General features: G+C 48.9%; 1 protein-coding gene across 13 annotated transcripts in view; it reads right to left on the reverse strand.

The window, feature by feature from the left end:
* Positions 1-27,329, reverse strand: part of LOC110292296 (calmodulin-binding transcription activator 1) — a 232,798-nt gene that overhangs the window by 25,831 nt on the left and 179,638 nt on the right. For 9 of the 13 annotated variants that reach the window (XM_021159544.2, XM_029476776.1, XM_029476779.1 and 6 more), the window contains 2 exons: positions 4,220-4,371; positions 34-230 (listed from right to left, as the gene is read on the reverse strand). In XM_021159544.2, coding sequence (XP_021015203.1) covers positions 34-230; positions 4,220-4,357 — 335 coding nt within the window. In that variant the 5' untranslated portion in view covers positions 4,358-4,371. Of the gene's footprint in view, positions 1-33; positions 231-4,219; positions 4,372-5,013; positions 5,049-23,373; positions 23,532-23,561; positions 23,648-27,329 lie in introns of those variants that run through there. The other 4 variants (XM_021159545.2, XM_021159542.2, XM_029476781.1 and 1 more) reach the window with 4 other exon arrangements.

Here is a 27,329-nt window from a genome sequence, read left to right on the forward strand (position 1 = left end):
GGGGACGGCTGGGGCCTTTGTGCCTGGCCTTACCGCCATTTGATGAGGGTCTGGATCAGGGTGGCGTAGCCCTGGGCAGCAGCCAGGTGTAAGAGGGTCATCCCTCGGAAGGTCTTCGAATGGATCAGATGCTTGGACTTGGCCCAGCAGGCCCGGCTCATCATCTTCTCACACACGACAACCACACGGCTCTCGAAGCAGCTCCCCAGGGTCCCAGCACCCGAGGCACACTGCATCAGGAGAAAGTACACGTCACATCCAGGGCCCCGGGCCCTTTTCCACACAAGTGAGACAAACGACAAGCAGCAGTCAGTAGAAAACACGTTAACAGTGAAAACAAAGAACCCTTAAGAACTGGAGAAGGGGCTGGCAAGATCGCTCCAAGGGGGAAAGGCCAAGCAAGAGGACCATGGTCTGGTCCCCTGGAACCTACATGGTAAGCTGCCCTCTGGCTTGCACACACAGTTTTATTTTATTTCTAATTACATATATATTAATTATGAATGTGTGCATGAGTACAGGTGTGTGCCTGGAAAGGCTAGAACAGGAGGCTAGATTCTCTGGAGCAGAGTTACACAAACCACCGCCAAGCATGCTGGGAACTGAAATTGGGTCCTACAATGGAGGACCTATCTGCAGAGCCATTTTGCAGGGCCCCCTGGTAATTTTTTTTTTTTAAAGAAATACAAGAGACATGCCAAAGGTCTCAACCCTACACAAAGAACTACAGGCAATTTCTGAATGGTGCGAGTCTGGGAAATGGTCTCCCCAGGACAGAGCACAATGACCAGTTAGATAGTCGGCCCTTGAAAACAACTAACATATAAACTGAGCAGGTGTTAGGTGTACATACGTATGTAATGATAATGAAAAAAGAGGCCATGGAATTAAAAGAGAATAATCAGGGAGTCTGGGAGGCTACAGAGGGAAGATGGGCAGTGGGGGGGGGGGGATAAGGTAATTATATTTGGATCTAAGAAACCATAGCTTCACATGGGTAATAGTGAATCTGATATACGCATAAGTTCTATTTTACTGAAATGTTACATTTTAGAAAGGATTTTGTTTAAGTTGAGAGGAGAAGAAGCAGAAGCAGCAAGGGGGGGCTAAAAGGGGACAGGAGAGGGGAGAGTTGGGGGAGGGGAGCCTGTGAAACAGCATTGTGTGAGGTGGAGGCACAGGTCACCGTGCCCTACCATCCTCATCCTCACAGTAGCTATAGTGACTGTGACACACTGCTGTCTCTCAGGGGAGTCGACACTATTGAAAACCCTCTAGGCCCCGATGACAGCAGTCACCACAGGCAGCAAGTGGTTCCCATCTGGGTCACTCCAACAGCTGACTCCTGCTTCTTCTAAAACCAAGGGATGTGGTGTCAATTCAATGTGGATTTTTCTTTTTAAAACAGAAGTGCTTGCTGGGCATGGTGGCACACGCCTTTAATTCCGGCACTCGGGAGGCAGAGGCAGGTGAATTTCTGAGTTCGAGGCCAGCCTGGTCTACAAAGTGAGTTCCAGGATGAGCCAGAGAAACCCTGTCTCGAAAAAAACAAAACAAAAAACCAAACCAAAACAAACAACAACAACAACAAAAAACAAAACAGAAGTGCTTAAAAATATCCAAAAACCTTTTTTTTTAACTTTTTAAAAAGAAATCATATGTGTAGGAGTGTTCTGTTTGTATGTGTGTACCCACTGTTCACAGAGGCCTGAAGAACTGGAGCTACAGCTTGTGAGCTGCCATGTGGGTGCTGAGATTCGAACCCAGGCCCTCTGCAAGAGCAGCCAGGGCTCTTTACCAACGAGCCATCTCACCAGCCCTCCTTTTTTTTTTTTAAGTTCTTACAAACTTCAAAGGGGTACACAGGCGACCCTGAGAGATGCACTGTAAGGGTTACTAATCGTAAGGGCCCACAGGACCCTCAGCGCTGGCTACATGCCTTCCTTGCTGGGAACAAAAGAGGGATAAAAATCAAGGCTGGTACCCAGCAAGTGGAGTCCTGAGTAGCAGTCCTTTGTTCAACACGCTTAGCCAAGTGGCACATGTAGCCTAACCCCCCCCCCCACCTCTGGTGTTACTGTAAAAACCCATTATTTTCTGGCAATAAATTCCACATAATCCAAATAGGACAGAAACAATGTTGGTCTTCAATGTTCTTTATTTTTAAATCTAAAAAAAAAATTTTTTTCCGAAAGTTAAAAAGGCAGACAACCGGTCGATGAAGGGTCATCTTCACCAGAGCTGTCAAAACACTACAGAAAAGATAGCTGAGCCATCTCAATATGCAACAGACTGACCTTGGCCCAAGCAGAAAGCCTGTTCTATACACACCATGCAGACAGGTTTATAGAGACATGGAGACCATCAGCCAGTGACTAAGGAGGGCAAGTTTCCAATGAAACACAAACGGCCCTGTCTCTGTCTCCGTCGTGTGTAGTAGACACCGTCATTTATTAAAGGCAAGTAGTTGTAGCTGACGTTGGATCAGATCACAGAGGGCCAGCTGCCATATGGCTGAGCTCAAAAGTGTGCTAAACTGTTTGTTCCCTTTATGTGATGTTCGTGTGTGAAAAGGATTTCACGGGAACCTATCATTTGGCCCTTATATCAATATACAGATTACTTGCTCTACACAACTTAGTATCAGGTGAAAATCAAAGCTCTCTTGGGCTGGATATAGTGGCATATTGACTTTTAATATCAGTATTTGGGAGGTAGAGGCATTCTAGGCTAGTCTTAACAGTGTGGCCTTGACCACCAATTTCTGAAGATGGGAGACATAAAAGAAAATCTGAGATATTTTTAATGCTTTGCTTTCATCTGTTGTTAATATAAAAAAAATACTGGTGCTGAACAGATGGCTCAGCAGTTAAGGACACTTGTTGCTCTTGCAAGGGTCAATTCCTAGCGCCCATATGATTGCACCCAAACATGTATAAGTCTAGCTCCACAGAAATCTGATGCCCTCTGCTGGTCTCTTCAGGCACTGTGTGCACATGACGCGCGCGCATGCACACACGCACTCAGGCAAAACACCCATGTGCATAAAATAAGTAAATTAAAATATTGCTAGTGTTTCATATTTTCAAGATTTCCAAACAAACAAAAGAGGAAATTCTGCCAGGCATGGTGGTGATACACAACTTGACCCAAGCCCTAAAGAGGCAGAGGCGGCCAATCTCCAATGAGTTCAAGGCCACCATGGTCTATATAGTGAGTTCCAGCCCAGCCAGGGCTATATGGAGAGACCTTACCTCACAAACAAAATCAAAACAAGACAGCAAACAAAACAAAACAGAAAGAGGGGTGTGGAAGAGAGAGGAGGAGAGAAAAAGAATCCTGCACAGGAGCCCATCCTTCATGGTGAAGAATAGGAAGGGGGTTTCCTTGTGGCTCTCAGGCAAGGAAGGACTCGGTAGCTGATGCAAGAAAAGAGTTTATCCTCAGACTTTCTCAAAACGAAGCTCCTAGTTGGGATGGCCTCAGACGCTTCAGGGACAGTAGTGTGACAGCAATACTCGGCCATCTCCCTGTGTGGCCACTCCATACAGTCTCTGTGCAGTCTATGAAGAAAGTACAAGTGGGGCTGGTGGACTGATGGCTCAGTGGACAGCAGTGCTTGTCACTATGCCTGACAGCCTGCAGCCAATCCCAGAACCAAAGTGTCAGGAGAGAACTGACTCCCCACAGCTGTCCCCCTGGGGCCCCACGTGTGTCATGTACACAAACAAAAATGAAGAAAATAAAATTTAAAAAGAAGAGGAAAGGTGTTGCAAGAGATGATCGACCCCATGCGGTGGCTCACTGGACAACAGTCCTCACCATTTTCTGAGTTCATTTTCTGGGGGCTGTAAAAAGGCATTAAGGACTGCTAGATTGAATTATGCTCTAATTTCTCCAGACAGGCATGAGACACAGAATAGGAAGGAGAGAGACTGGTTTAATTCGGAGTTCTGGCAGATGGGCATCAACCCTTGGCTGCTCCTTCCAACTGCCAGGGAACACAGTGAGCTCTGAGACCAAGAGGGACAGCTGGAGACTGGGCTGGTCAGTCTGCACCCAGGCCTCTTTCACACCACACAGACTGAGCAAGGGCACGACGATGCAGGGTCCTGGACAATGACACCAGTAGCAGCAAGGAGGGCACTGGCACCAGGTGCCTCGTGCACAGATGAAACACAGCAAACAGAAGCTGCCGCCGACGGACGGCAGGGCCTACCTGGGCCTGGCCCCCTCCGGCACCGCTCCCGCTGCCGCTCCCGCTGCCGCCTCCGCCGCTCGCCTGCTTGTGCTGCTGGGAGCCGGTCATCTCGGCCATCCTCCTTTCCATCTGCTCCAGGCGCTCCAGGATGGACATCCTGAACTGGTTGTCTAGGGCAGAGCGGGAGGCGTGAGGCTGAGTTCTAGAAGAAAGCCTTTGACCTGTGCCTATGCCAGCTTGTGAGTCTGGTGTCCAAAAGGCTGTCAGCAGCTCTGCCAAGCGAGGGACTACGGCAGGCTGGTCTCCCCAGTAAGGCAGGCAGGCTGTCTCCGCACACCAGAACGTAAGGCTTACAGAAGCCCACAGTGCCCAGAGGAAGGACCAGAAAAAAAAATTCCCCTTGTGTCAAAACCCTCAATTTTGGGTTCCTGCCTCACTATTTGTTTGTGGAATTCCCCACAGAAACCCTGAGGGAAGTAGACAAAACACCCCCACACCCCCACAGCCACACCACTACACCACCACCACTCAGGGAAGACACCGGAAGTGGCTATGATGTAATATAAGTTAGCGGGGGAAGATTTCGAGAAAGGAGGCAGGAGGGTGTAAGCTCCCTTACAGAGTTTAACACTCTCAGTCAGAGGCAGGTACATGGTTCAGCCCTACCTAACAAAGGCAACAAGCCATCGCCGCAGGAGCTGGGACTGTAAATTCAGAAAGCATGAGCCTATACCACCAAGTAAAGACCAGACAGCACACACGCAGGAAGAACCCGGACATGCCACAGGAGTAAGAGGACCCCAAATCATTACCGAAGTCATCGGTGCCATATTAACGCCACAGGTAAATATGGTGCCAGGGGGTTCCCGCAGCGCTGAGGAGGGCAGAAGAGGTATGGTGCTGCTGGAGCCCCGTCAGAGTGTGCAAACGAGGCAGCGAGTGTGTGTGACCAGAGTGCGTGGGCACAGAGCTGAGATACGTCAGGAAAGGTGACCCTTAAGTCTGGCGGGTGTGAAGAGAAAAAAACAGAAGCCAGAAGTAAAGAGCCTGAGGCAAGCCGTGCAAGGAGGGGGAAGGGTGGACCGGAGAGGAGGGAGAGGTGGGCTACGCGGAACACTGCTGTCCTGGTCGGCTAACTGCACAGCAAGGATAAAGCCACAGTACCCCTAACTCCCAGCAAACCAGTGGGAATCCCACTGGTTCATACACGGCCATGCTCAGAATATGCTATGCCCTAAGGAAGCGTTCTCCACATCAACTCCTCAAGGCGAACACAGTCGTCAGGACCTTGCTCAAGGCAGTTAGAGCATGTTTCTCGCCCAAACTTCAAAAGGCACAGCTCCATTCAGAACACCCAGCCATCTAAGTCACAGAGAAGCCTGGAAAGGGGAGATCAGCCGGTGTTCCCTGCCACCCTCACGGTAACCCCAGACTGGTGAGTGGGGCAGCTCACGTGCAAGGCAGAGACAACACACCAGGGTGGTACCCCCTCCATCCCAAGTTCTTCACCAACACAGGAGGCAGGTACCGCTGCTTTACAAACAGCGGCACACAAGGATGGCTCCTCTCTCTGGCCAAACGCCCCAGGAAGGAATTATTAGAGAAAGACAGGCACAGGCTTGAAATGCCCTGAAAAAACATACTTCTTCCTTGGAAACTTTAAATATTAACTTTCCATCAAATTCATTTTACTTTACTAAACTACACAATTTACTAAACTACACAATTATTTTACTAAAGTACACAAGAGGGAGACCTTTTCCCAGTCTGGAGGTCGCCTCCACAAATACCTTTAACAGAGACAAGCGTACACACTCAAGTGAAACGGGAGCCCTCCCCCCATCTCCGTCTAACGTGATCCGGCCATCTTGGAGGATTTCATCTGAGGGTTCTGCACGTGAGTAATTTGGAACCAACACTGTCTGGGACGAAGGGTAGATGGGGAAGATTACCAGAGGGCCTTCAGCATTTGGATCCCAGGAACCCAAATGGTACAGGAAACTTATCCCTCTGTCAGAGGTCAGCTAAAGACAGAGCTCCACCCTTGGGTCACAGCTCAGCAGGAAGCAGCAGGCCTGGGACACTGCAAAGTTCCCTCCTTCCTTCCCGCAGTGCAGTGGTGGCTCAGTTTCGCCTCCATTCACCTCTGGCCCTGCAGTAGGCTACCTCACTGACACAATGTAGCTGAATTCTAAGCCTCCTCGGCCCCAGCTCCTTCTTATCCCTGCACTTTTCCCCAAGCACTATGGACCCAGCAGCCAAGATGAGCCACTCCTCAGGAGACAAAGTCACAGAGGCTCTGAAAGCCAGGAGACCTGGTTACATTCACCTGGACAAAGCCACCAGTTTCCTGTGGAGCACACTGGACTATGCTGTGCTAAGGGTGTTCACCTGCCTGTCCCTCCTGCCAGGCCTAGATTGAAAAGGACACAGACTCTCCTGACTTCCAAAGGCTGAACACTACACTGGCTTTTAATCCCCAGAAACAAGGCTGCCCTGTTGCTATGCAGTGAGTACTTATATATTGATAAACTACTTCTTTATGAAGCACTTCATAAAGATACCCAGCCTCTGACTCATGGGCCAAATAAACACCTATTCTTTATAAATCATCCAGTCTCTAACAGAGCTGCCTCTGTATCTATGTCCTGGGTATCCATGGGCTTATTTGAAAGATAGAAAGTATCTCTAAATGAAGATGGAGGAGATGGGGAAGAGGCTCAGTCCGTGAAGCACTTGCCCTGCAAGCAAGGGAACTTGACATTTCCACTCACCACGGAAGGTCTGAGTACATATGGTAACTTGTCTCGAAGCCCAGCACTTGGGAGGCAGAGATGGCATCTCTACGGCAAAGCAGACTAGCTGAATCAGTTAGGCTCCTAATCTGAGTGTGAGGTAAGAGGATCAAGAGTTCAAAGCCAGACTGGGTAATTTATCAACACTGTTTCAAAATTTAAAAAGCCTGGTGGTTCACACCTGTAATCCCAGAACTCAGGAGGCTAAGTCAGGCAGATCTCTGTGAGTTTGAGGCTAGCCTCGTCTACATAGCAAGCTCTTGGCCAGCCAGGCCTACACAGTGAGATACCGTCAAAGAAAAAACAAAACATCAAAATTCTAAGGGCTGTCTTATCAGTGATTCGGAGCTTGAATCCCATCAAACGAGCACACTGAGCGTGTGTGGATGTCTTGTCGTCATTCCCGAACGATACGGCATATTGACTGACACAGCATTTACCTTATATTAGATACAGCAAACAACTGTGAGACAGTGAAATCCAAGGGAAGGTGCACACAAGCTCTATGCAAACACTTTGTGTAGGAGACCTGAGGATTCTTGGGTCCTGGTACCTCTGGGGTGTCCAGAGTCCAATGCACCCTGGGTACTGAGGAGGCACTTGGCTTTACTATCTCCATAGGAAATGGACTAACATCGGTGACTCCCATTTTCAGAGGGCTTAAGAGACTTCTGAGCTCTCTTCCTAAGGTTTTTGAGCCCACAGGTCTGGGCAAGGCCCAGCAGTTACATTTCTCACAAGTTCTCAAGGGGATGCCGGGGATGCTAGTAGGGACCACATTTCAAGGAGCATGGCTCAGGCCCTGGCTTGCTTCCACTGTGAAAGAACATCCCTCTTCCTCCCCGTGCTTGGCTACTCTGCAGGTGATCGTCCACTTTAGGACCGTCTGGCTAGATAGCATCCGTGGGATCTTATGAGAGTAGCAGTGGGTCGGGGATGGCGTATAGACGCTGTGACCCTTGACCAGTTTGGTTTGGGCAGGATCTGCTGGACTGGCTGCTTAAGTTGGGATTTTTCTCATGCAGTCTTTGCAAGCAAGGAACTAACTCTCCTGTCTGTGCTCACAGGGAAGGGTACTGAGTTCTGTGTCACCCAGTCTTAGAAGCAATGGTTCCCGTGGGACGTGGAACCCTGCTCCTTTCACTGGAGGATGGTGTTTAGGAACCAGGACTTGGGTGCTGTGTACACTTCCTGATGCTGGGTCACTGCTTCGAGGCTCTATCAGTGCACAGAGCTAGAACACACTTGTATGTATACAGACACATGCAACCACAGCAATCCATCTGTTGTATGTTAAAATAAACATGATTCCGTTTTAACAGCTGAAAAGAACTTTACAATGTTCATTTGTGAAAAGAAACAAGTGTTTCCTAGACATGGCACTGGCAACAGGAGACACGCTGCAAAGACTACCCAGTGATAAGTCGGACTGCAAAAGAGGAGCTAGAACCCGTGGGTAGGCACGTAAAAGGCTGGTACAGTAACATGCCTGGACATTCTCACCCCAGATCCTAAATTTCCAACAATATTGAAAAATGTAAGTACAAAGGAAACCACTCACTGTCATGGATAACTTGGTGGTTACAAAGATCAGAAAGAAAACACCACACAACCAATTACTGCCAAGAACCAAGAATGGCTTGCTGAAGCTGTGTGCGGTCGCACCACCTCTGAACTCAGAGCTCAGGTGGCAGAGACAGGGAGATCTGGGTTCAAACCCAGCCTGGCCTACATGGTGAGTTCCAGGCCAGCCAGATCTACACAGTAAGACCCACTCTCAGAAAACCATAAAACAACAAACAAGAACAGGTAGTTAGGGCTTGACTTATCTGATGGCAGCCTTTCCCATCATGCAAAGCACCACACAGCCAATCAGGGGACTTCTCTGTCTCTCTGATAGGAATTCTTAACTCTCAAAGGGATTCACTGGAACTATTCACTGAAAATATTCCTATATCTTTTAAAGTTCCTAAGCTGTACCAAAGGCTTAAAGAAAAATTTTCAAGAAGTCAGACACCCACAGCATGTTCTAAGTTTAGAAAACATGGACTCTGCTGCTGGAAGTGGAGACATCCAGGGGCCTGAGCATCTGCTATCAGTGAGAGGGAGGCTATGCCAAGAGACCCCGAGCCTGCTGCACCGCTGCTTGCTCCTGGGGTTGGACATCCTATTTTAAGCTTTAGAACTCAATTAATTTTCATAGTTATACTGAATGGTTTCTGACATGAGATCCAGTGATTTAAAATATCAGGACCTGGAACTGGAGAGATGGCTCAGCAGTTACAAGCACTGGATGCTCTTCCAGAGGACCTGGGTTTCAGTTCTCAGCACCCACATGGCAGCTCACAGCTGTCCGTACTGCGAGTCTCAGGGGACCCAACCCATTCTTCCGGTCTCATTGGGGTACAAGCAATTCATAAACATATATGCAGACAAAATACCAGTGCACATAAAAACTGGCTCAGCCGTTAGGAGTGCTTGTTGCTCTTACACAGGACTCACGTTTAGTTCCCAGCACCTACACGATGGCTCGGAACGACAAGGAACCCCAGTTCCAGAGCTCTGTGGCAGATGCCATGCAGGAGAGACTACAGTGGGCAGGTGAGCTTCCTGGAGACAGTACACTGTTTTGCACAGTTGCAATGGAGGTAGCTTGGAGAGGCACAGACCCTGTATAACATCTTGCAGTTGCTGTGCCTTCTCACATCTGTCCTTGCTATCTGCCTCCTGAGTCTGGCATGGTGGGATTGAGTGTGGGGAGACCCTCACTGCCCATAGTCTGGTGTGACTGTTTCCTGGGAGACAGCCCACTCTCTTGGGCAATTTCCTGTAGATCAAAATGAAGATGAACTTTTTCGATATGATGCTGTTTAGATGAATTCATGGTTTAATCTTTTTAGGGAGTTGACAGAAAGTTTAAGAAGATGGTTTAGGTTGTCCTGACAGAAAGATACAGTTATTAGAATGAGGAGCAGAACGTGCCCCCTCCCTTGTAGAACAGCGAGGGCTGCAGAGGTTAGAGAAGGCATGCAGTGAGCTTCCCTGCCTTACAAGAAGAGAAAGTAACAAGTTAACGATCTAAGGAAACACTTCATTCCAGATCAGGCCTGAGTTCCTGGAGCTTGTGGTCTAGGGATGTAGTCACTGGTTTCAGTGTGCACCATGAAAGGATAGCGTTATGGATAAAGAATAAATATTTCTGAGTATGAGAATAGAGGACAGGTGATCAGCCAGGTTAGCTAAACAAGACGTCAGAAACAAGATGTAAGATAGATGATTTGTTTCTTGGTAAATTCAAACTGTCATCAGCTAAGCGCAGGGAAAAACTTGCTACTTATAGACTGCCCCGCTTAAACTTGGTTAATAAATAGCAAAAAGAATTATTGCTTTAGGGTTACAATGAACTCGTGCAAAGAAAGACAGACAGGAAATGTGTAGTTAGGTATGAGTGTCGAAAGAACGCATGCACCATAATCCTGTTGTAGTTCTCCTTCTGTGTAATAATTTTCATGTTTTTGAAGAATATGTGATTTTGTGGTGATTGTTTTTAAAGAATATGTAACGTGGCTATGAGGTAATTCTTGTCTTACATAGAGAATTTTGTCTTAGGGGGTATAAAAGGGCTAAGGGAAAAAACAAAGTGGTTAGAGCTTGCTTTATCCACAAAGTGTGTGAGTGTGTGCCAGCTTTAGTTTGGTCATTGACCCCACATCCCCTCTCCTTGGATGGCTGACCATGCTGTCTGAGCTGGTGTTCAACAAATAGCGCCCTCTTCTGGCCATCACAAGTATTGCATTCACATGGCACTTAGATGCAGGCAAAATACTCAAAATGTATCTAAAAAAATGTTTAAGTTAAATCATTCCACCTGTACTGTGGAATTAAACCTTTTGCTATACTGTAGCACACTCTGCAACAACTGTTCCAGCTCACTCCTCTGTTTTCTGGTGCTCCCCTCCCCCCTCAATTCACTGTCCTCCAAACGTAGGAGGAATTTTCCATGCCTCTGGGCCTTAGCTAATGTCGCCCTTTTCCCAGTCCACCTGTGAACTTCTGATGCTCTGTAAACTCAGCTAGCACTTTCAAGACGGGGCAATAACAGGGCTGGCTGAGCTAAGTGGATCACCTCCAGAAGCCAGGGACACCTCCCTTCTAAGTCCCATATACCCAACAACCGAAGGGTTCCCCTCTTCACTTAGAGAGGAGAGAGCCGAGGCTTACTTAGCCAAGCTCAGGCTGTTTAAGATCAGCACGGAGATCAGAACACAGGCTAGAATCCAAAGTGTTGTTCTTTCCACTGAGCCCAGCTGCCCTTCCCGGTCTCGTCCTCTGTCTTAAGAGAAAAACTCAGCAAGCACTACGCTCTTACTTCCCTATACGCCATCCCACTACTGGCAAGACTATGGGCTTTCGGGACGCAGGGCTCTGGCAAAGGCGGAGCGAGGGCTCGGTGGAAGGAGTACTCTTTTCTAATTTAAGCACCTGGGAGCCAAGTTATTGATGAGGTCATTTACCAACGGGCCAAGGACTCAGCAGATTTCCCTGCCACAGTGGATCTATGCACCAACCAGCAGTTCTTACTGCTTCCTTCAGCGGGCGGAGAGGGATTGGATGAAATGGTCAAAATGCAGCGGAGCTGACTTGGAAGGCAGATGAAAAAAACGCTGTGTTTTCCTGGCAGCCTGCCTTCTTTTTTTTTTTTTTTTTCTTTTTTCCCAGCTCAGGTAAAGAGATGATGTCACTACACAGTGCTGGCCCAGAGGCCTGGAAGCAAGACCCAACCATGTGACGTCCTCACAGACACAAGCTGGAATTTCCTAGCAGAGCAATGTCACTTTTCTGTAGCCACTGGCACTGCACACTAAAAATATCACTGACCCCTAACTGTCAGGTGCCCCCCTTTGCACTTGGGAAATGGGCTCTGCAAACGACCAGCGCGGAGCTCACTGGCACCCAAGGCAGAGCCTGTGATTGGTTACCAGTGTTAAACAAGTCCGTCAGGTGAAGCTGCTGTATGAACATGAACTTTTAATGATGTGAAACAAAAGAAATATTTTCCTAGGACCACCTCAGATGCATGCTTGGGCAAGGATGTCTGCAGATGCGCGGCCCGGGCAGAGAGGCGTGTCGTGCACGGTGAGCCACTTGGAGTCTTGTTGCCAGAGGGGGAGAAAGTTTGCCTTGGCAGGTAAATGAATGAAGGGGCAACCATCAAATACCATCTGCTATTTTAAAACACGCTATTTGTGTCTCAAGTGCACATGTGCCTCCTGTTGCTATTTGGACGGGGGACGAGAAGCCGTCTCTCGTTCCATTTACAGCCTTTGGCTTCAGCAGCAGCAAGGGCTGACCAGGCAGGAGGAGGTATGGCTGTGACTATTTCTGTGAAGAACTGTAATTGCTGCTTAGGAAGCCTCCTAAATGTTTCAGGAAGCTCAGAAAGATGGGGACAGTGAAGTCACTTCATTCCTTCCCAGAATACACGGGGCCACCCGAGTCCATTAGGCTGCTGCTCCTTGACAAGCCACGTAAGATGTCCAAGTGCGGAGGGAAGGGGAAGGCCGGACCACGATAAGGCACACACTGTACCACTCCGATTTTCCAAAGCAACTGCTAAATTTAGCCTTAGGAAAAAGCCTGCCACACTCCACTTTTGAAAAGCCCTCCAACTCTACCGACCAGAGCTCTGGAACTCCTGTCCTAGTGAGGGTTTCTCCTCCACCTGCTTCCACCTGCGTGGCTTTGGCACTCCAGTTTCTCCTCTGTGTCTTTGTTCCACACAACTCTGATGGAGAATCTTAGGAATGCCCAAAGACTCTTCTGAGAGGCTGCCGAACAAAGCCAACTGGCTGGTGTGGCAGCACAGAGAAGCAGTGCTAACTTAATGATTCTCTCCCGTTCTCTCCCACCTGCAGTTGTCCAATAAGAGAGCCAGAGGCACATGAGGAGCAGCGGCACGCTTATTCTCCAGGGATCCTCCCCTCCAAGGTTTCATGGGGTGCCCATGGAGCTCGGCTGTCCCTGCAGAGCATTACGTAGGAAAGAGCCCCAAGGTACTGCAAGAACTGACCTTGCTGTCAATAAAGGACGGATCCACCTGAGAGTCAAGGCAGTGAATTAGAACCAAAGAGAATAGGGCTCCGGCTGAGGTCAGTGCCCGCTTCATTCAGTGCCCCTTTAAGTATGTGAACTTTCCAAAAGGCAGTCAAATCCACGGGTGGCCTCAACGATTACAGGTCACTGAGAAAATGCAATACACAATGAAGCCCATAATTTCAGACAATGAGTATAGTATATGTTAATAAAAGAAATATGATAAACAGAAAAGGAGACATCAGACAGACACAGGGGGAGTGGATTATGCCAAAGCTGGAGGTTTTTCAAAGCCAGAGTGCTAGCCTGGGACTTGGAGGGCAGACAGGAAGACCTGAGGGTGGAAGGAAAGCTAACTGGTTTGTACGAAGGAAGTCAGAGCAAAACCCCTAACACTTGAGGACTGAGAAGCAAAGCCGGCAGGACTGTCAGAGGCATGAACGGGGTACTCAAGTGAAGACAGGTTGTAGTTCCACGGTTATCGGTGTTAGCGAAAGCCACTTAAAATCCTTGGGGAAGAGTCTGGGGAAGAGGGACAGGAAGAGACTCACAGTGTACCTGAACTAGGGCTAGAGAGCTGTGATAACCAAGACAGCTCAAGCTTTGTTAACCAAAAAGGGTCTAAAACATGAGAACTCAGCCTCTGGCTGAAGAGAATATAGTCTGATGCACAAAACATAGGCCACCAGGTTATGTCCCCCACACCCCAACACAGCTTCTCAGCATACAGAGACACTCTGAGCTGGGCGTGCTGGGTGCACACCTTTAGTCTCAGTGCTGGGGAGGCAGAAGCAGATGGACCCCTGGGAGGTTAAGGCCAGCCTAGCCTGATTTACCCAGTAAGTGCCAGGGCTATGTAAAGACCCTGACTTAAAAAGAAAAAAAAAAAAAAAAAGGGGAGGGAGGGAAGGAAATACACACTGAGAAATATCTTGCACATAAGTGATTTCCCCCATCTGAAAGGGAAGATGTGAACAGCAGTAACAAGCTACTGCCATTTCTATGGTAGCTTGTATTTTCTAACCAAGTTATTAAAACCAATTTCTTGCTTTCGTTTTATTTGTTTGATCCTGGCTGTCATGTACCTCAAACTCACTATTTAGCCAAGATGGACCATCAACCTCCTTATTCTTCTATCTCCACCTCCAGATGCAGGGGTTACAGGCACACGTGCCACACACGCCCCTCCCACTTCCTGTCCTTCATCTGGCACAGACATCTTTTATCTATCCCAGTGAAGAGATATTAAAGCCCCGGCTTCTGAAACACACACAAGACAACTCGCCAAGACTATGCTATAATCTTTAGTGTTTCCCCTTAGAAGCAGTGCCCTGCAAGGTTAGGAAGGAGGCTGCAGAAGGCAGAAATGGAAACTTAGTAACAAAAGAAAGGCTGTTTTGCAGGGCATCTGGGAAAGGAAGTCAGGGAACCCTGGCTACTTCCAGTCAGGACCTCTACTCACAGAGGATACTCTTAGTCCCACGTCCCTGGTGGTTTTCAGCATCTGAGAAACCATGCATGCCACACACTGATTGGAATAATTCTCCAGCAGATTCCAGACTCAATCTCTATGCACTCTCCCGGGCCTGCAGTCAGCAAACCTTGGCTCTCAGAGATGACTGTGGGGTGCCACCTGCGCAGTCGCACTCTGATGACTTGCTAGCTTGTGAGAATGTTGAAGTTCAAGGTAATTCAAAAGCGAGTATCTTTATTTATTTTAGGACAGGGTCTTACTATGTAGCTGTGGCTAGTCGGTCTGACCTTGAACTCACAGAGACTCCCCCCATCTCTGCCTCACAAGTGCCAAGATTAAAGACATGCACCAGCTGAGCCTTTCATTTTTTTACAGCGGAGTTCTATGATGGCATACTTCTATCCCACAACTTGGAAATTTAATAACCGTACCTTTTTTTGCAATGGTATAAACTCTGGGGTAAATATAAGCAAAGTACCTTTTAGATAAATCAATTAAAATAATTTAGAAATAAACAGCCATAATCCCTAAAATGGTGGCCAGATCACATGTAAGTCTCAACAAGATAAAAGACGCAAAGACAGTATTTTATAATCCAGCACAGCACAGGTCTTTCTGATAAAGGGATACACATTTTGTTAAATTCAGCGAGGTTCTTGAGAGATTTTGTGAAGAACAGTTTTAGGAAGTGCGTGGTCCTCAGCATCTTTCTAAGCTGGTTGTTTTGTCCTGGGCTCCATCTGCTGCACCAGAACAAGGAAAAATCCACGTCTGCACACTACTCACTCCATGTGGAGACTGTGGTACTTAGCACTCACACCCTAGGCCAGGTCTGAACCCAACTCCATCAGGGTAGGGCCTGGCCTTTTGGGTGAGGCAGAATAGCCAAAGCAGCCAGTGTCTACTACAGTGCTGCAAAGCTTGACTCCAAGCACGTGTGGGGCAGCCCTAGCCTGCTACCGTCATACAAGCGCCCAGAGCGGGCTTCCTGAACCACTCCATTCAGAGTACAGTTCTAAAGGTGTGCGGAACAGTTCAACAATGAACCAAGGGGATGGCTCAGCGGTTAAGAGCACTGACTATTCTTTCAGAGGTCCTGAGTTCAATTCCCAGCAACCACATAGTGGCTCACAACCATCTGTAATGAAATCCAATGTCCTTTCTGGTGTGTACTCAAATAAATAAATCTTTTAAAAAGGAGAAAAAAAAAGAACACAAGGTTAATGATGAACTCAGGCGGCCATGGAGACCAGCCGTGGAAAGCCTCTACTGCCAGCCCTTAGCCCACAGTCCCTTTCTCCCTCCTTCCCCTCTCTGTCCCAGTCTACTCCCCCGAGTTCATTTAGTCCCCTCCTTGCCCTTGCTTAGCGGGTGGCAATCCTAGAAGCTACATCTGTTTGAGGCGGCGGGTGAGAATGCACACAAGTGACACATTAGATGAGGGAAATCAAGACACAAGAAAGGAAACTGCTCAGCTCAAGCACGCACACAGAATCCGGCACCCGGTGCTCCAAGGGTAGAAGGGAGTCCTTGACTTCACTCAGCAGACCAGGTGAAGCAGAGGCCACTGGTTACGGGATCGAGACCTGTCAGGTGCCTACAGGCATGGCCATCCCTTGTATCAAGATCTGAAGAGGGACTGGAGGGATGGCTCACCGGCTGAGAGCTACTGCTCTTTCAGAAGATACAGTTTGGTTCCCAGGACCCCACTGGGCAGCTCACAAGCTCACTCCACTGGGTGCTTGTGACCTCTGTAGACAATGCACTCGCTGGCACAACTTATACATAGACACACACAATACACAGAAATACACAGGCACAGTGCTCGAGAGCACATATGCACTCTGAAAGAAATGTCTTCCATAGGTACTATTAAGAACCTTTACAGTGGCTCATAACCACCTGTAATGAGATCTAATGCCGTTTTCTGGTGTGTCTGAACACAGTGACAGTGTACTCACATACATAAAATAAATCTTTAAAAAAAGGGGGGGGGGAGTACGAGGTTATTCCTATTTTAGAGCATCATTTTGAATTCTGTACAAGAATCCTCACCTAAAACTGTTCCCATTTCTAAATTGGAAATGTTTGGCCCAAGCATCGCTGTTTTGCGATGTGAGGTTCATTCTCTCCCTGGCTTGGGAACATACTGTCAGTGTAGGTAACATGCTGCTGTAAGCTGTAAGCTTGATCATATACAGTGCCTGGCCAGGCTGTGTTTCTGTTGCTTGTTTCCCCTGCAAATGTAAAATAATAAACTACTTATTGCAGGCTTAAAGGGTTTTGCTATCAGGTTAGCCCAGGGGCCTACCACTGTTTAAACTGTGAAGTATTACTGATAGGTCTATAAGCTTTGAAAAAAATGTCTCACGTAGTCATAGATTTTAAACACTTGACTCCCTGTTGGCGACCCTTTGGGGACTGTAGATGGTACAGCCTTGTTGCAGGAAGTGCAGTAACTGGGGGTAGGTTTTGAAACTAAAAACCAGTCCCACTCTTCACATCGGTCTCTCTGCGCCATGCTTGCACCAGGAGGCATGATCGGGCACACCAGCACACATGCATACACACACACACACGCACGCACACGCACACACACGCTGCTGCTGCTGCTCCCGCTGCTCGCTGCCCCACTTCTCTCTGGATTGCCTTCAGGGTGGGGTTTTATCACGGCTTGCTCTCCCTGGTTTTTAAAAGTAGGAACCAAAACACCTTTCGCACATTCAAAAGCCAAGGGCATTGATTCTGGCCAGCGCACAATCAATGGTTTCTTTCACGAGAAAGGACAGCAAGATACTTAACTACAATCTTTGTTGGTGAGTCCAAACCACAAGTGTGTGATGTTAAGAAACCAAATTGTATTTTCTGAAAACAGTCCTCAGGACCATTGGTCAGCAACCACTGAGGAGTCAATAAACGGCAATGAGCTCTGGTGTCTCCTCTTTTAAAATGGGACAGGAACGAGAACACAGAACGGGGCTTTACTGCTGAGTTTCTGTGTGGTTTCTGAGTGACAATTTGGTGTAAGGATCGTAAGTGTCAGTTCCCACACAGCATGCCCACCTGACCTCCCTTCCTCTGACAACATCTCTGGGGGCACACCGTGCTTCTGAGCCTTCGTCAAAGCCACACATCCAAATTCTGTAACCTGAGGGGACAGGGTCTCTGGTGGGTAGTCAGGTAGGTCATGGTGGAGTACTTATGAACAGGACAACTGCCCTTAAAGGGACCCCAGGGAACCATCCTGTTCTTCTGTAACACAAGGACATGGACGGCTGGCAACAGCACCCCGGAGAACAACCACGTGCGTGGGCACCCTGACCTGGGCCTTCCAGCTTCCAGAACTTTGGCAACCACTACGTTCATAAACTGCCTGCCGAGGGTATGATGTCCCAGCAGCCCAGACTAAAAACTACTCTTGCCCTGTACTTAAGGGGGTACTGGCATTTGACTCCAGGGGTTAGTGGACAAAGACTGGACGCTTGATTCCAGCTGGGCCAGAATCCAGAAAGTGGCTCATCTGTGCTAATAAGGGACATTTCGGGAAATGCAAAGGTCAGTCTGTCTCCCCAGACAAGTTTGCTAAACTGGTGGGGTGTAAAACCGGCGCTTTCAGCAGCAGGCCGCTTCAGGGATACCTGCCTGAGACTAAAGAGACAAGAAGAGAGATACCTCATGGGTACCCAGAACCAGCGTCCCTGAAGAAAACGCCAAACCTGTTCTCACTATGACTCAGGGACTTCCTTTCTACAGAATCCGGTTCAAGAGAGAGAGTTTTGTCATTTGCAGCTAAAAGAAAGATGTGTGGTGGAGCTGGTGGGATGGCTCTGTGAGGAAAGGTGTTTTCCCTGCAACCCTAGAGATGCCAGCTCCATCCCTAGAAACCACATAAAGATTGGTCAAGAGAACTGACTTCATAATGTTCTACACCTGTGTCACAACAGGCAGGGACGCTCGCCCATATACAACAGCAGGCTCTCCTTTAAGGTTCCTTCTTTTAATTTTAAAAGGAAGGGTTGAAGTGATGGCTAATCAGTTAAGAGCCCTGGCTGCTCTTCCAGAGGACCCAGGTTAGATTCCCAGTTACGGGGCAGCTCATTACTGGCTGGAACCCCAATCCTATGGGACTGATGCCTTTTAGCGTCTACTGGGCCCTGGGCCTACATATACATCATGCACACAGGCAAAACATTTATACACATAAAGTTTAATTTGTTTAATTTTTTAAAAAAAGGTATGAGAAGACTGTAAAATGATGGTCTTTTTGCTAAATACTTTTTGGGAAGTTCTATTTTTCACTTATAAGTAAAAATATTCCCTATTACTAACCATATTTTAGTACTACCCTTACGCTGCTATGATTTTCTCTAGAAAACCGGATAAATTCTGGCAGAAACAAGCTGCTGTGCTTATGTAGAGCACAACTTGATGCTCATTATCCACAGAAATCAAAAAGATGGCAAAGGCAGACTGTGCTCTGGCCTAGCTGCAGACCATCTGTCATCGAATTTATATCTCGAAGAATCTTAACTCTTCAAGCCTCGAGTTACAGCCGACTGCTGTGGCCCAAAGACACACCCCACAGAGCAGGATCACACCGTACCACTAGATCTGAAAAGGTGGTCGAGGAACTACCTTCTGACTCGTCCCGTGGCCGACAGCAACAGAAGCCACGAGGCAGGCAGGCAGGCAGGCAAGCAGACAGACTCACAGATACCTGAAGCAAAGGCACTTCCCATGTGCACCGTGCTTTGATTTTAAACGGTGGTGGTGCTGATCCAAACAGACTTCCTGAACCACTTACAGCTTCAGGAGCTAGCTAGGTAAGGGATGGAGACGCAGGGGTGTAAGTCCAGTTAGTGGCAAAGTGAAGATACAACCGCAGTACCCATCTTACTGTATGCTATGACACGAGACAGCTGTCGCCTATACACATTCCTGGACAGCATGCTCCCCCGCCAACCCTAAGAAACCTGGGAAGATGATCCACATGTCTGACCTAAGCCACTCTCCATGGGTATAGTGTCCAGGTTTTTAGGGCCTCCTCGAGACCACTTAAGAAGGACTCACATCCAGTGGAGACCTTGAACTGACCTCAGTGGGAGATCATGTGACGCCTGTGTCTAGACTGCCAAGAGACAAGAGCAGACCTAATGTATAAATAGGATCATGTTGGTTTCAAGCTTAAAGAATATTTTCACTTCAAGATCCCGGCACTGTTTGCTGAGGGACGTAAGGCTGAACGATATCTTTCTTGGTGGGCATCAAGCTTCACCACCTAGACCCTATCATGCCAGGGAGAGCCAGGGAAGGGAGCGGTAGCCACCCCTCACACAGTCACCAGCCACTTCTCTAATCCTGATGCTGGAAAAGGTCAGGTCAGTGAGGAGGGGTCTGAGCCAAGCTTGGAGAATATGTGGACAGAATTTAACATGGAGAGTTGACGTATGGAAGCTTCTGGCGTGACTGCAATACTAGATACCTGTTCAACAGCAAGTCATAGACCTGGATGGTGGTGGTAACGGGGTTGGGAAAAAAACGGACAGAGGACACGGTTATTAACAAAGATGTTAACAAGTCTTAGTTTAAAATGATGGAAAACCCTATATATTTACACTTGCTTCCCACAATATAAAAAATGTTAAGCCTATCAGCAGTTTAATTACTATTAACATCTGCTCTTCCTGTATTTACTTTCTACAACTTAGTTCTTATCTGTTACAAGTTTTGAAACCCTGTATACAGTAGATGCTTCAGGACAGGTGGGTCCATCTCTCCACATGCGTTGTCTACTAGGCTTGTCTTAGACAACAATGCAAAATTAAACAAAGAAAAGGTACCATACTGCCAAAATTTTGGTTAATTCATAAGAAGGATTTCTCTAAAAATGAAGCATTAAGAAAGATCAAAGAATGAACCCCCCCTTCCACGCCTGCATTTTTTTTTGAAGGCCACTATTTATAAGCTATCTTGTCAGTTTTAAAGAGTGACTTTCCAGAGGGCAAAAGCATCCTGTCTGCTAGCTCAAATGTAAGAGCAGCAGAGATGCCTACTGGGTGGTAACCCAAGTGTAAGAGCAGGGGGGAACAGCAAGAAGTCATCTGGCTTCTGGGCTTTCGGGTGCTTTGCTGAAGGTGAGCCTGTTCATACAGATCTCTGCAGATCTGAGCACCAAGACCCCCATGACACAAGGTGACAACACCCATATGTGTCATGTAGTACGCTAATAAGCACTTCCTAAATGTGGCTGATATTAACACGTGACCATCAATGTAACTTAATACATATCATCTAGATTTCTCCCACTTTTATTTAAAATTACTTGATGGCTGTCTGACCTTATGTGAAATACATATCTTAAAAGAATAATAAAGATAAAATTACCCACAGGTTGATTTAGTCTACAATTGTTAGACAGCCTTAAGTAGAGTTTATGGTCAACCCCTAGGAAGTGCGTAAGATTTTATAGCGTTGTTTACTAATTTCAATAGTTTCCTCAGTGCTCTCTCTTGAGCCTTCAATTTCCTGTCTAATCCTCTTTTATTTCATCTATTTTTATCTGGATTCATGTGTAATCTATATCTCCGTAGCCTTCCTTAAGTCCCTCCCCCTCCCCCTCGCTGGAAGGTGAGCTACACACACATAAACCACATCACACACGGCTGCCAGAAGCTTTTTGGCAAAGAACTACATAACTGAAATCAGCTCCCAAATATTAGGCTCGGGCACCGGGACGGGGTGCTCTGCTAATGTTTAATAATGAAGACCTGGCACCAGACTGAGACTCCCTCTCTTGAAAATATCAAGGGGACACAAACATTAAATCACTTTAAACTGGAGAAAGCAACGCCCTTTAAATAGGAAAAGACACGGAGCGCGCAGTGATCAGTGAGGAGCTGAGGAAGGCAGGTACATCTGCCTGGGAAAAGATGAAGGCTTCCAAAACACCCTGCGGGGCTGTGCCAAGCCTAACAAAATGGTCTCCCCTGATTTTTATTGGGAAGCATGGAAAGTTGTGTTTTGCATGAACGTACTCAATTTTCTTTAAACATTCTTTTTTTTAAAAGGGGGGGGGGCAGGCTATACACAGTACTGTAACTTCCAAGTTCGTGAGAAACAGTGGCACCCTGGAAGTCATTATGACAGATTTCCAAAGGAAACTCAAGATCCCCCAATTTACATGTCCCACAACTGCCAGGGGCCAGCCGCTCCCGAGCTGAGCCTGGAATCCTAGCTGTCAGTAAGAGCTTCACGCCTTCTTGGTTGGATACATCCACTGGCAACTGATTCTTCAGCTTGATTTGCTCGTGGGAAACAAAGAATTCTCAGTTCCACCTGTTATCCACGAATTCTGAAGCAGCCCAACCCTATCACACTGCAGCAGTGTGGGCTATTCTAGGAAGGAGGACCCAGCTCAGTCCTGAATACAGGGCTGAACCGGCATGCCTGAGATTTAAAAGCCTTAATGCGACCCGGTTAATTCTTTCCTTAAATGATCTATGTCCACTTGGGTTGTCCAGAGTGGAATTAACCAAGACCCCACTGAGGTTCCTAAGCAATTCACAACTTCAATGCTTTTTTTTTTTTCACTACTAACCAAACGCTGTTTTCTAAAACATTAAGGATTATCATTCCCTAAATGCAATACAAAGAAAAAGACCGACAAGCTAATCTGCTAACTCTGGTTTTCAAATAAAAAAATGATTTACCTATAAGCACATACCAGGAAAAGCGCTGTGAGCTGCTTCGTGTTTTTCTTTACCGGATTTCATAGTAATAGTTTCTGTGTACACAAAGACGGGAGGGAAACTCTACCCAGCTACTGTTTATCCATTTTACCACAAAACTGGCTGGGATAACAGTTATAACTGAGTTTGGCTTCCCTGAGAAGCCCGTTTAACCAAGTCGAGGTAAGAGGCACTCTGGAGATGGGAAGAGCCCTCCTTCCTGGTTGTTTACTGGGTCTGCTATCCTTACTGCTACCTCAGGTTTGGTGGATCAAGTAGGATGGGGAGACCAGAAGACAATGCACAAGACTCAGAAGTGGGTCCTGCTGTTGTTCTACAGTAGCCTATGGTTTTTGACAATGGTAAGTGCTACTTTTAACACCATGCAAACCATGGAGAATCAAAGAGCAAGACGACCCACCCTGGGCATCTAAACGGGTGGCCATAAATAAAAAGGTGCCCCCTCGCCCTTGCTTCTGAGCTGCAGGTAAGCCAAGCTCTCAGCAAGTTCTGCCACACCTTGCCCTCAACTTTCCCCACCAGCCTTGGGCGCAAGGAAAACAAAGCGGCCTTCGCTGCCCTCTCTGCGTGCACCGCGGGCGGGGATCCAGGCAAGGGGCGCGAGCCCGCGGACAGAGGGGGAGCTCAGCGCAGCAACGGAGCCGGAGCGCGCCCCCCGCCCGCGCGCCCCCGCCGCGTCGCACATAAACACGCGCGCTCCAGAAACGCGCGCCAACGCCCGGCCCCGCGCGCTCCCTGGCGCACGTAAACACACTCCGTCTCCCACGAGCCCGCGTGTCTCACACCTGCTCTGCGCACGCTCACCCAAACACACGCCCTCCTGTAAACACGGGCCTCGCACCAGCGATTGCTCCAGAAACACAGCTCGGCTCCCCACGCTCACCCGACCACCCACACGCTCTTCCCACTCGCTTCCAAAGCACGCGCGTCTCACACGCAGTACTCAAACCTACTTGCTGCTGCGACCTCACTCCCCCAATCGCCCCAAAACACGCCCCCACAACACCAGGTCCCCGCGCACACTCCAGGGTTCACTCGCGCCATAAACACGCGCGCACTCACCGCCGCGCCTGTAAAGACACAACCCGAATGGCCTCGCTTCCTACGCGCTCCAGAATCACGCGTGCCTGCACCTAGCTCCTCTGACGCTCTCCTTCTTCACTCTCGCTCGCGCCCTCGCGAGCACGCGTGTTGTCCCCACGCCCCCGCGCGAGCCTCCGCCCTCGCCCCTTCGCCAGGCGCACACTCACTGGGACGTGGGAGCACAGTCACCCTCGGTCCGTCCGGCGTCCAGACGCCCGTGCCCCGCTCTCCGCCCCGCCCGGCCCCGCCCGAGTCGCTCCACTCCACAAGCCGCCGCTGGAACGCTGCGCTGGGCTCCGGGTACCGCGGTCTCCCCGCCACAGCCCGAGTGCGCCCGCACCGCCAATGGAGGGGCGCGGCGGTGAGCTCACCGCACCCGGCTCCGCCTCCAGCACCGCGAGGGCCAATCGAAGTGCGCTACGTCACCCGGAGCCGGGCAGAAGCAGGTGTGGGGCGCGGAGCGGCTCGGCGCGCGGACTGCGCCGGAACTGCGCCCAGCTTGGCGGCGTCGCGCTGAACGGCGTCGGGCCGGGCATGGAGGGCGTCTCGCGCGCGTGGGGTCGCGTGGGGCCCGAGCCGCCGCCCTGCCCTCGCGGCCGCTCCCTGGGCCTCCAGCCTGGATGCACTTCGCAGGCAGGGCGTCTCCCCAGCCCGACGGGCCGCCGCGGTCTCAGGTTCCCTGCAACTCCTAGCTGCGCAGCGCCGTCGGGGGGGCCGGGAGCCCAATCTCAGGGGCTCTGAGGTCCAAACGTCTGCAATGCAGCGAGCTGGGGGAGGGGGCAGTGCGCTGTCCGAGGTGGGGCCCGAGGACCACGGGGCTGTGACAGTGACTGCACCCCCTAGAAGTTCAAGGCCCTTTCCATTTCTATGATCAGAGCTCAACTCCTTAGCTGGAGTCATGGGGCCTCCGCCTACTCAGTTCTGGCCTCGCTCTCCCCAACTTACAGCGCTGTAATCACTCACTTGGATACTCTGCCAAAATATTCTCTCGCCTCCTGCTATAAAGCTAAACACAACTCTAAAGGCTCCTTGTCTCCACACAGCCTTCTCAGACGTCCCAAAGGAATGCCACCGACCCTTATTTTTCTCAGAAATATCTATCCTATCCTTATTCGGTTAACCACTCACCCACCAAGACCTTGTTCATAGAAAGTATGACCCACGCACGCTTCTGAAGGGCCATCTTTTGTTTGCATTCTTTTATATTGTCTATTGACTTTAAAAATGACGTTATGTCTTTCCTGCCATCTGAGTTACAAATCTCCACCCAATTAGATTATAAAAATGACACACTTTCGCACTGCCCTTAAGTTTGAACAACCAACAGGGACTCCGTGGTTAGAATCCAAGTGAAGGACACACAGTGCTCATGCTTCCGAAGCAGAAAAAGCAAGTCGGGGGCTGCGTCTGGCCACAGACTGAACGTGAGCACATCCTCTTCTCTTCCCAAGCTTGTGGGAGCATCATCAGGACTCCACAGCATCTTCACACTCCTGCTAGGTCCTTCAGAGTCCACAAGCCTCTACCGTGGTCTCACACTGGAGCCCCACAGCTTCCCACCTCTCCATGTGCTAGGGTAACTTTTGTGGATATCTAGGGCGTGGCTTAAAGCTCACCACCCTTGGCCCTTTTTCCTGCCACTGTGGATAGAACCATGCTGACAGCACTGCCAGTTCTGGAGCTGCAGCACACAGTGGGTGGGTTCTGCCTCTGTCTAAGAGACACGGTGCATGAGCAGCAGTCAAGGTAACTTCAACTTTGGACACAAATTGCCCAAATTCAGAGTCAGATGCTGACACTTGCTACCTATGTGGCCGGTTGGTCTGTTTCTTTGTATCTATGGGGCCATAGATACTAAGGCCCATCTAAACACTTTGTGGCGTTATCTAGTGTTACTTTCTTAACTAAATATAGGTATACCTTGAGCTTCTAAGCAGTGACTAAAAGTTATGGGGCCACAGGTTCCGAATTTCAAATAATGTTCTATGGTTGGCCTGAGCAGCTTTAGTTTTGTACCCATGATCTGTGCATTATTCCATATGTATACTGTATATTCATCAAGATTTCAAAGGTTAGCGGGACAGCCCTGGGATCTCTCTGAACAGTGCAGCTGGGCTTGTGTCCATAGCTGATTGTTGGATTGCCCTTGGTCAAGTGTGAACAACACCCAAACTGTGTACGTAAGAGGAGCATGAGGAACCACACCCACCCCATGCTCCAACATGCCAGGGAATGCACCAAGATCCCGCTAAGAAATACGGATCCCCAGGATCTTGTGTGAGGAAGCTCTTTTTCTCATTCTTTTTTAAGAGAAGGGATGAAGGTGTGCCCTGGGCATCCCAGCTGTCTGGGGGCAGACCCCAGAAGCCAGGAAATATAGGACTGACCCTTCCTTTTCTTTTCAGCCACCCCGTGTCTATATAGTATGAGAAGAAAGTGGAGTCTGTGGCTGCTGCATGCTGTACAGGAGGCATGGCTGAGCCCTCCTGTCCAGTCTGGAGCTGGAACTTTCCTTCTAGGCAGCCTCTGTAGCAGGACTTACTCTTACTGCTCCTCTGATGGGCAGTTTCCTAGAAGGCGCTTCCTGCCACTCTGAGTCTCTACTGTACCATGGGAACAGGCATCCTCTTTGGCCAGTGCACAGAGAGTTGGGCAGAGCTGGGGTGAGCTGGATGGGTCTGCAGCTAACTCAGAGCGTGCTCAGGGTGTGTTACAGCCAAATGCCCACAGGTGGTGGATTGCTCCTTGTGGGTATCTGTGTCCTTTAGACAATGAAAGGGTGGGGCACACCCGTAACTCAAGCAAAGTATCACACTGGGGTTTTATAAGGCTTTGATTGGACCTGGGTCCTTTTTTGGCATGGAGAAAAAGAAAGCTTTCATGAGTTAGTTATGAGTCCAATTGGTGGAAGCCAGATCAAGGGCAGTTTTTGTCCCTTAGGCAAATACAGTCTGCTGTAATCTCAGCCCAACCTGTGCTCACTGGGGATCCTGAGTGCGGACAGGGAAGAAGGGAAGTGCAGTGGGCCGGGTGGGTGTTATCTGCTCCCATTGTGCTGGGCACTCCTATCCATTACTGCTCATTCTTCTGCAAGTAGGACAGAGTAGGAGACAAAAGCTCCAAGAGGCAGATAACTTGCTCCAGGCTCCGAAGCTAGCAAGCAACAGACCTGAAGCTGCACCAATTTCATCCTGTTCCAGGCACTTAAGGAAGGTGCAGCCCAGAAGTTACTCTAAAAGAACTGTGTTTCCTTACAATGGTTACAGTTTCAGGTGCACAACAGAAAGGCCAAATCAGCCGCTTCCATTCGGTGCCCTGTAGGGAGAGAAGGGAGCATTCATGTTTCTGGCCGCCATCCTCAGGGAGGCGTCATGTTCTCTGGACTCCTCTGACGTTTGATGTGACCATGTGGGATGGTCTTGGGCCAAGGAAAGGTGGAATGATTTGTGTCATTACAGATAGAAATATGAAGAGCCAGGGATGTGCCCACCACAGTCATTTCCCCAGCCCTGACACTTGTGAAAGCTTGCTTACATCAAGTGGTGGCTTCTCTCTGCCTAGACCCCTGAAGGTGCGTCACAGGCAGAGTCCCCCCAACAGCACTTGAAGTATGGCTGACCAACCATGGACATCAAACATTGGACTGTTGGATACCGAGGCACGGTCTAACTTCTCCTGTATGTTAACAGTCAAGTATGCTTCTAGATAGTTCAGCTTCCAGTAAGTGAAAAGACAGTAACAAAATGAATATTTTAGCATAACTAGGAGGCAGGAGAGTTGGCTCAGCAGTAAGAGCACTTGATGCTCTTTTAGAAGACCCAGGTTCGATTCCCATCACCCACATGGTGGCCACAATGGTAATTCAGTTCCAGGGGATCCACTGGCATCTCCTGTCCCTCTCAGCATCCAGACATGCACATGGTGCACACACATGC

Source organism: Mus caroli, chromosome 4 (assembly GCF_900094665.2).
Source record: "Mus caroli chromosome 4, CAROLI_EIJ_v1.1, whole genome shotgun sequence".
In the NCBI taxonomy this organism is placed as follows: Eukaryota; Metazoa; Chordata; class Mammalia; order Rodentia; family Muridae; genus Mus; species Mus caroli.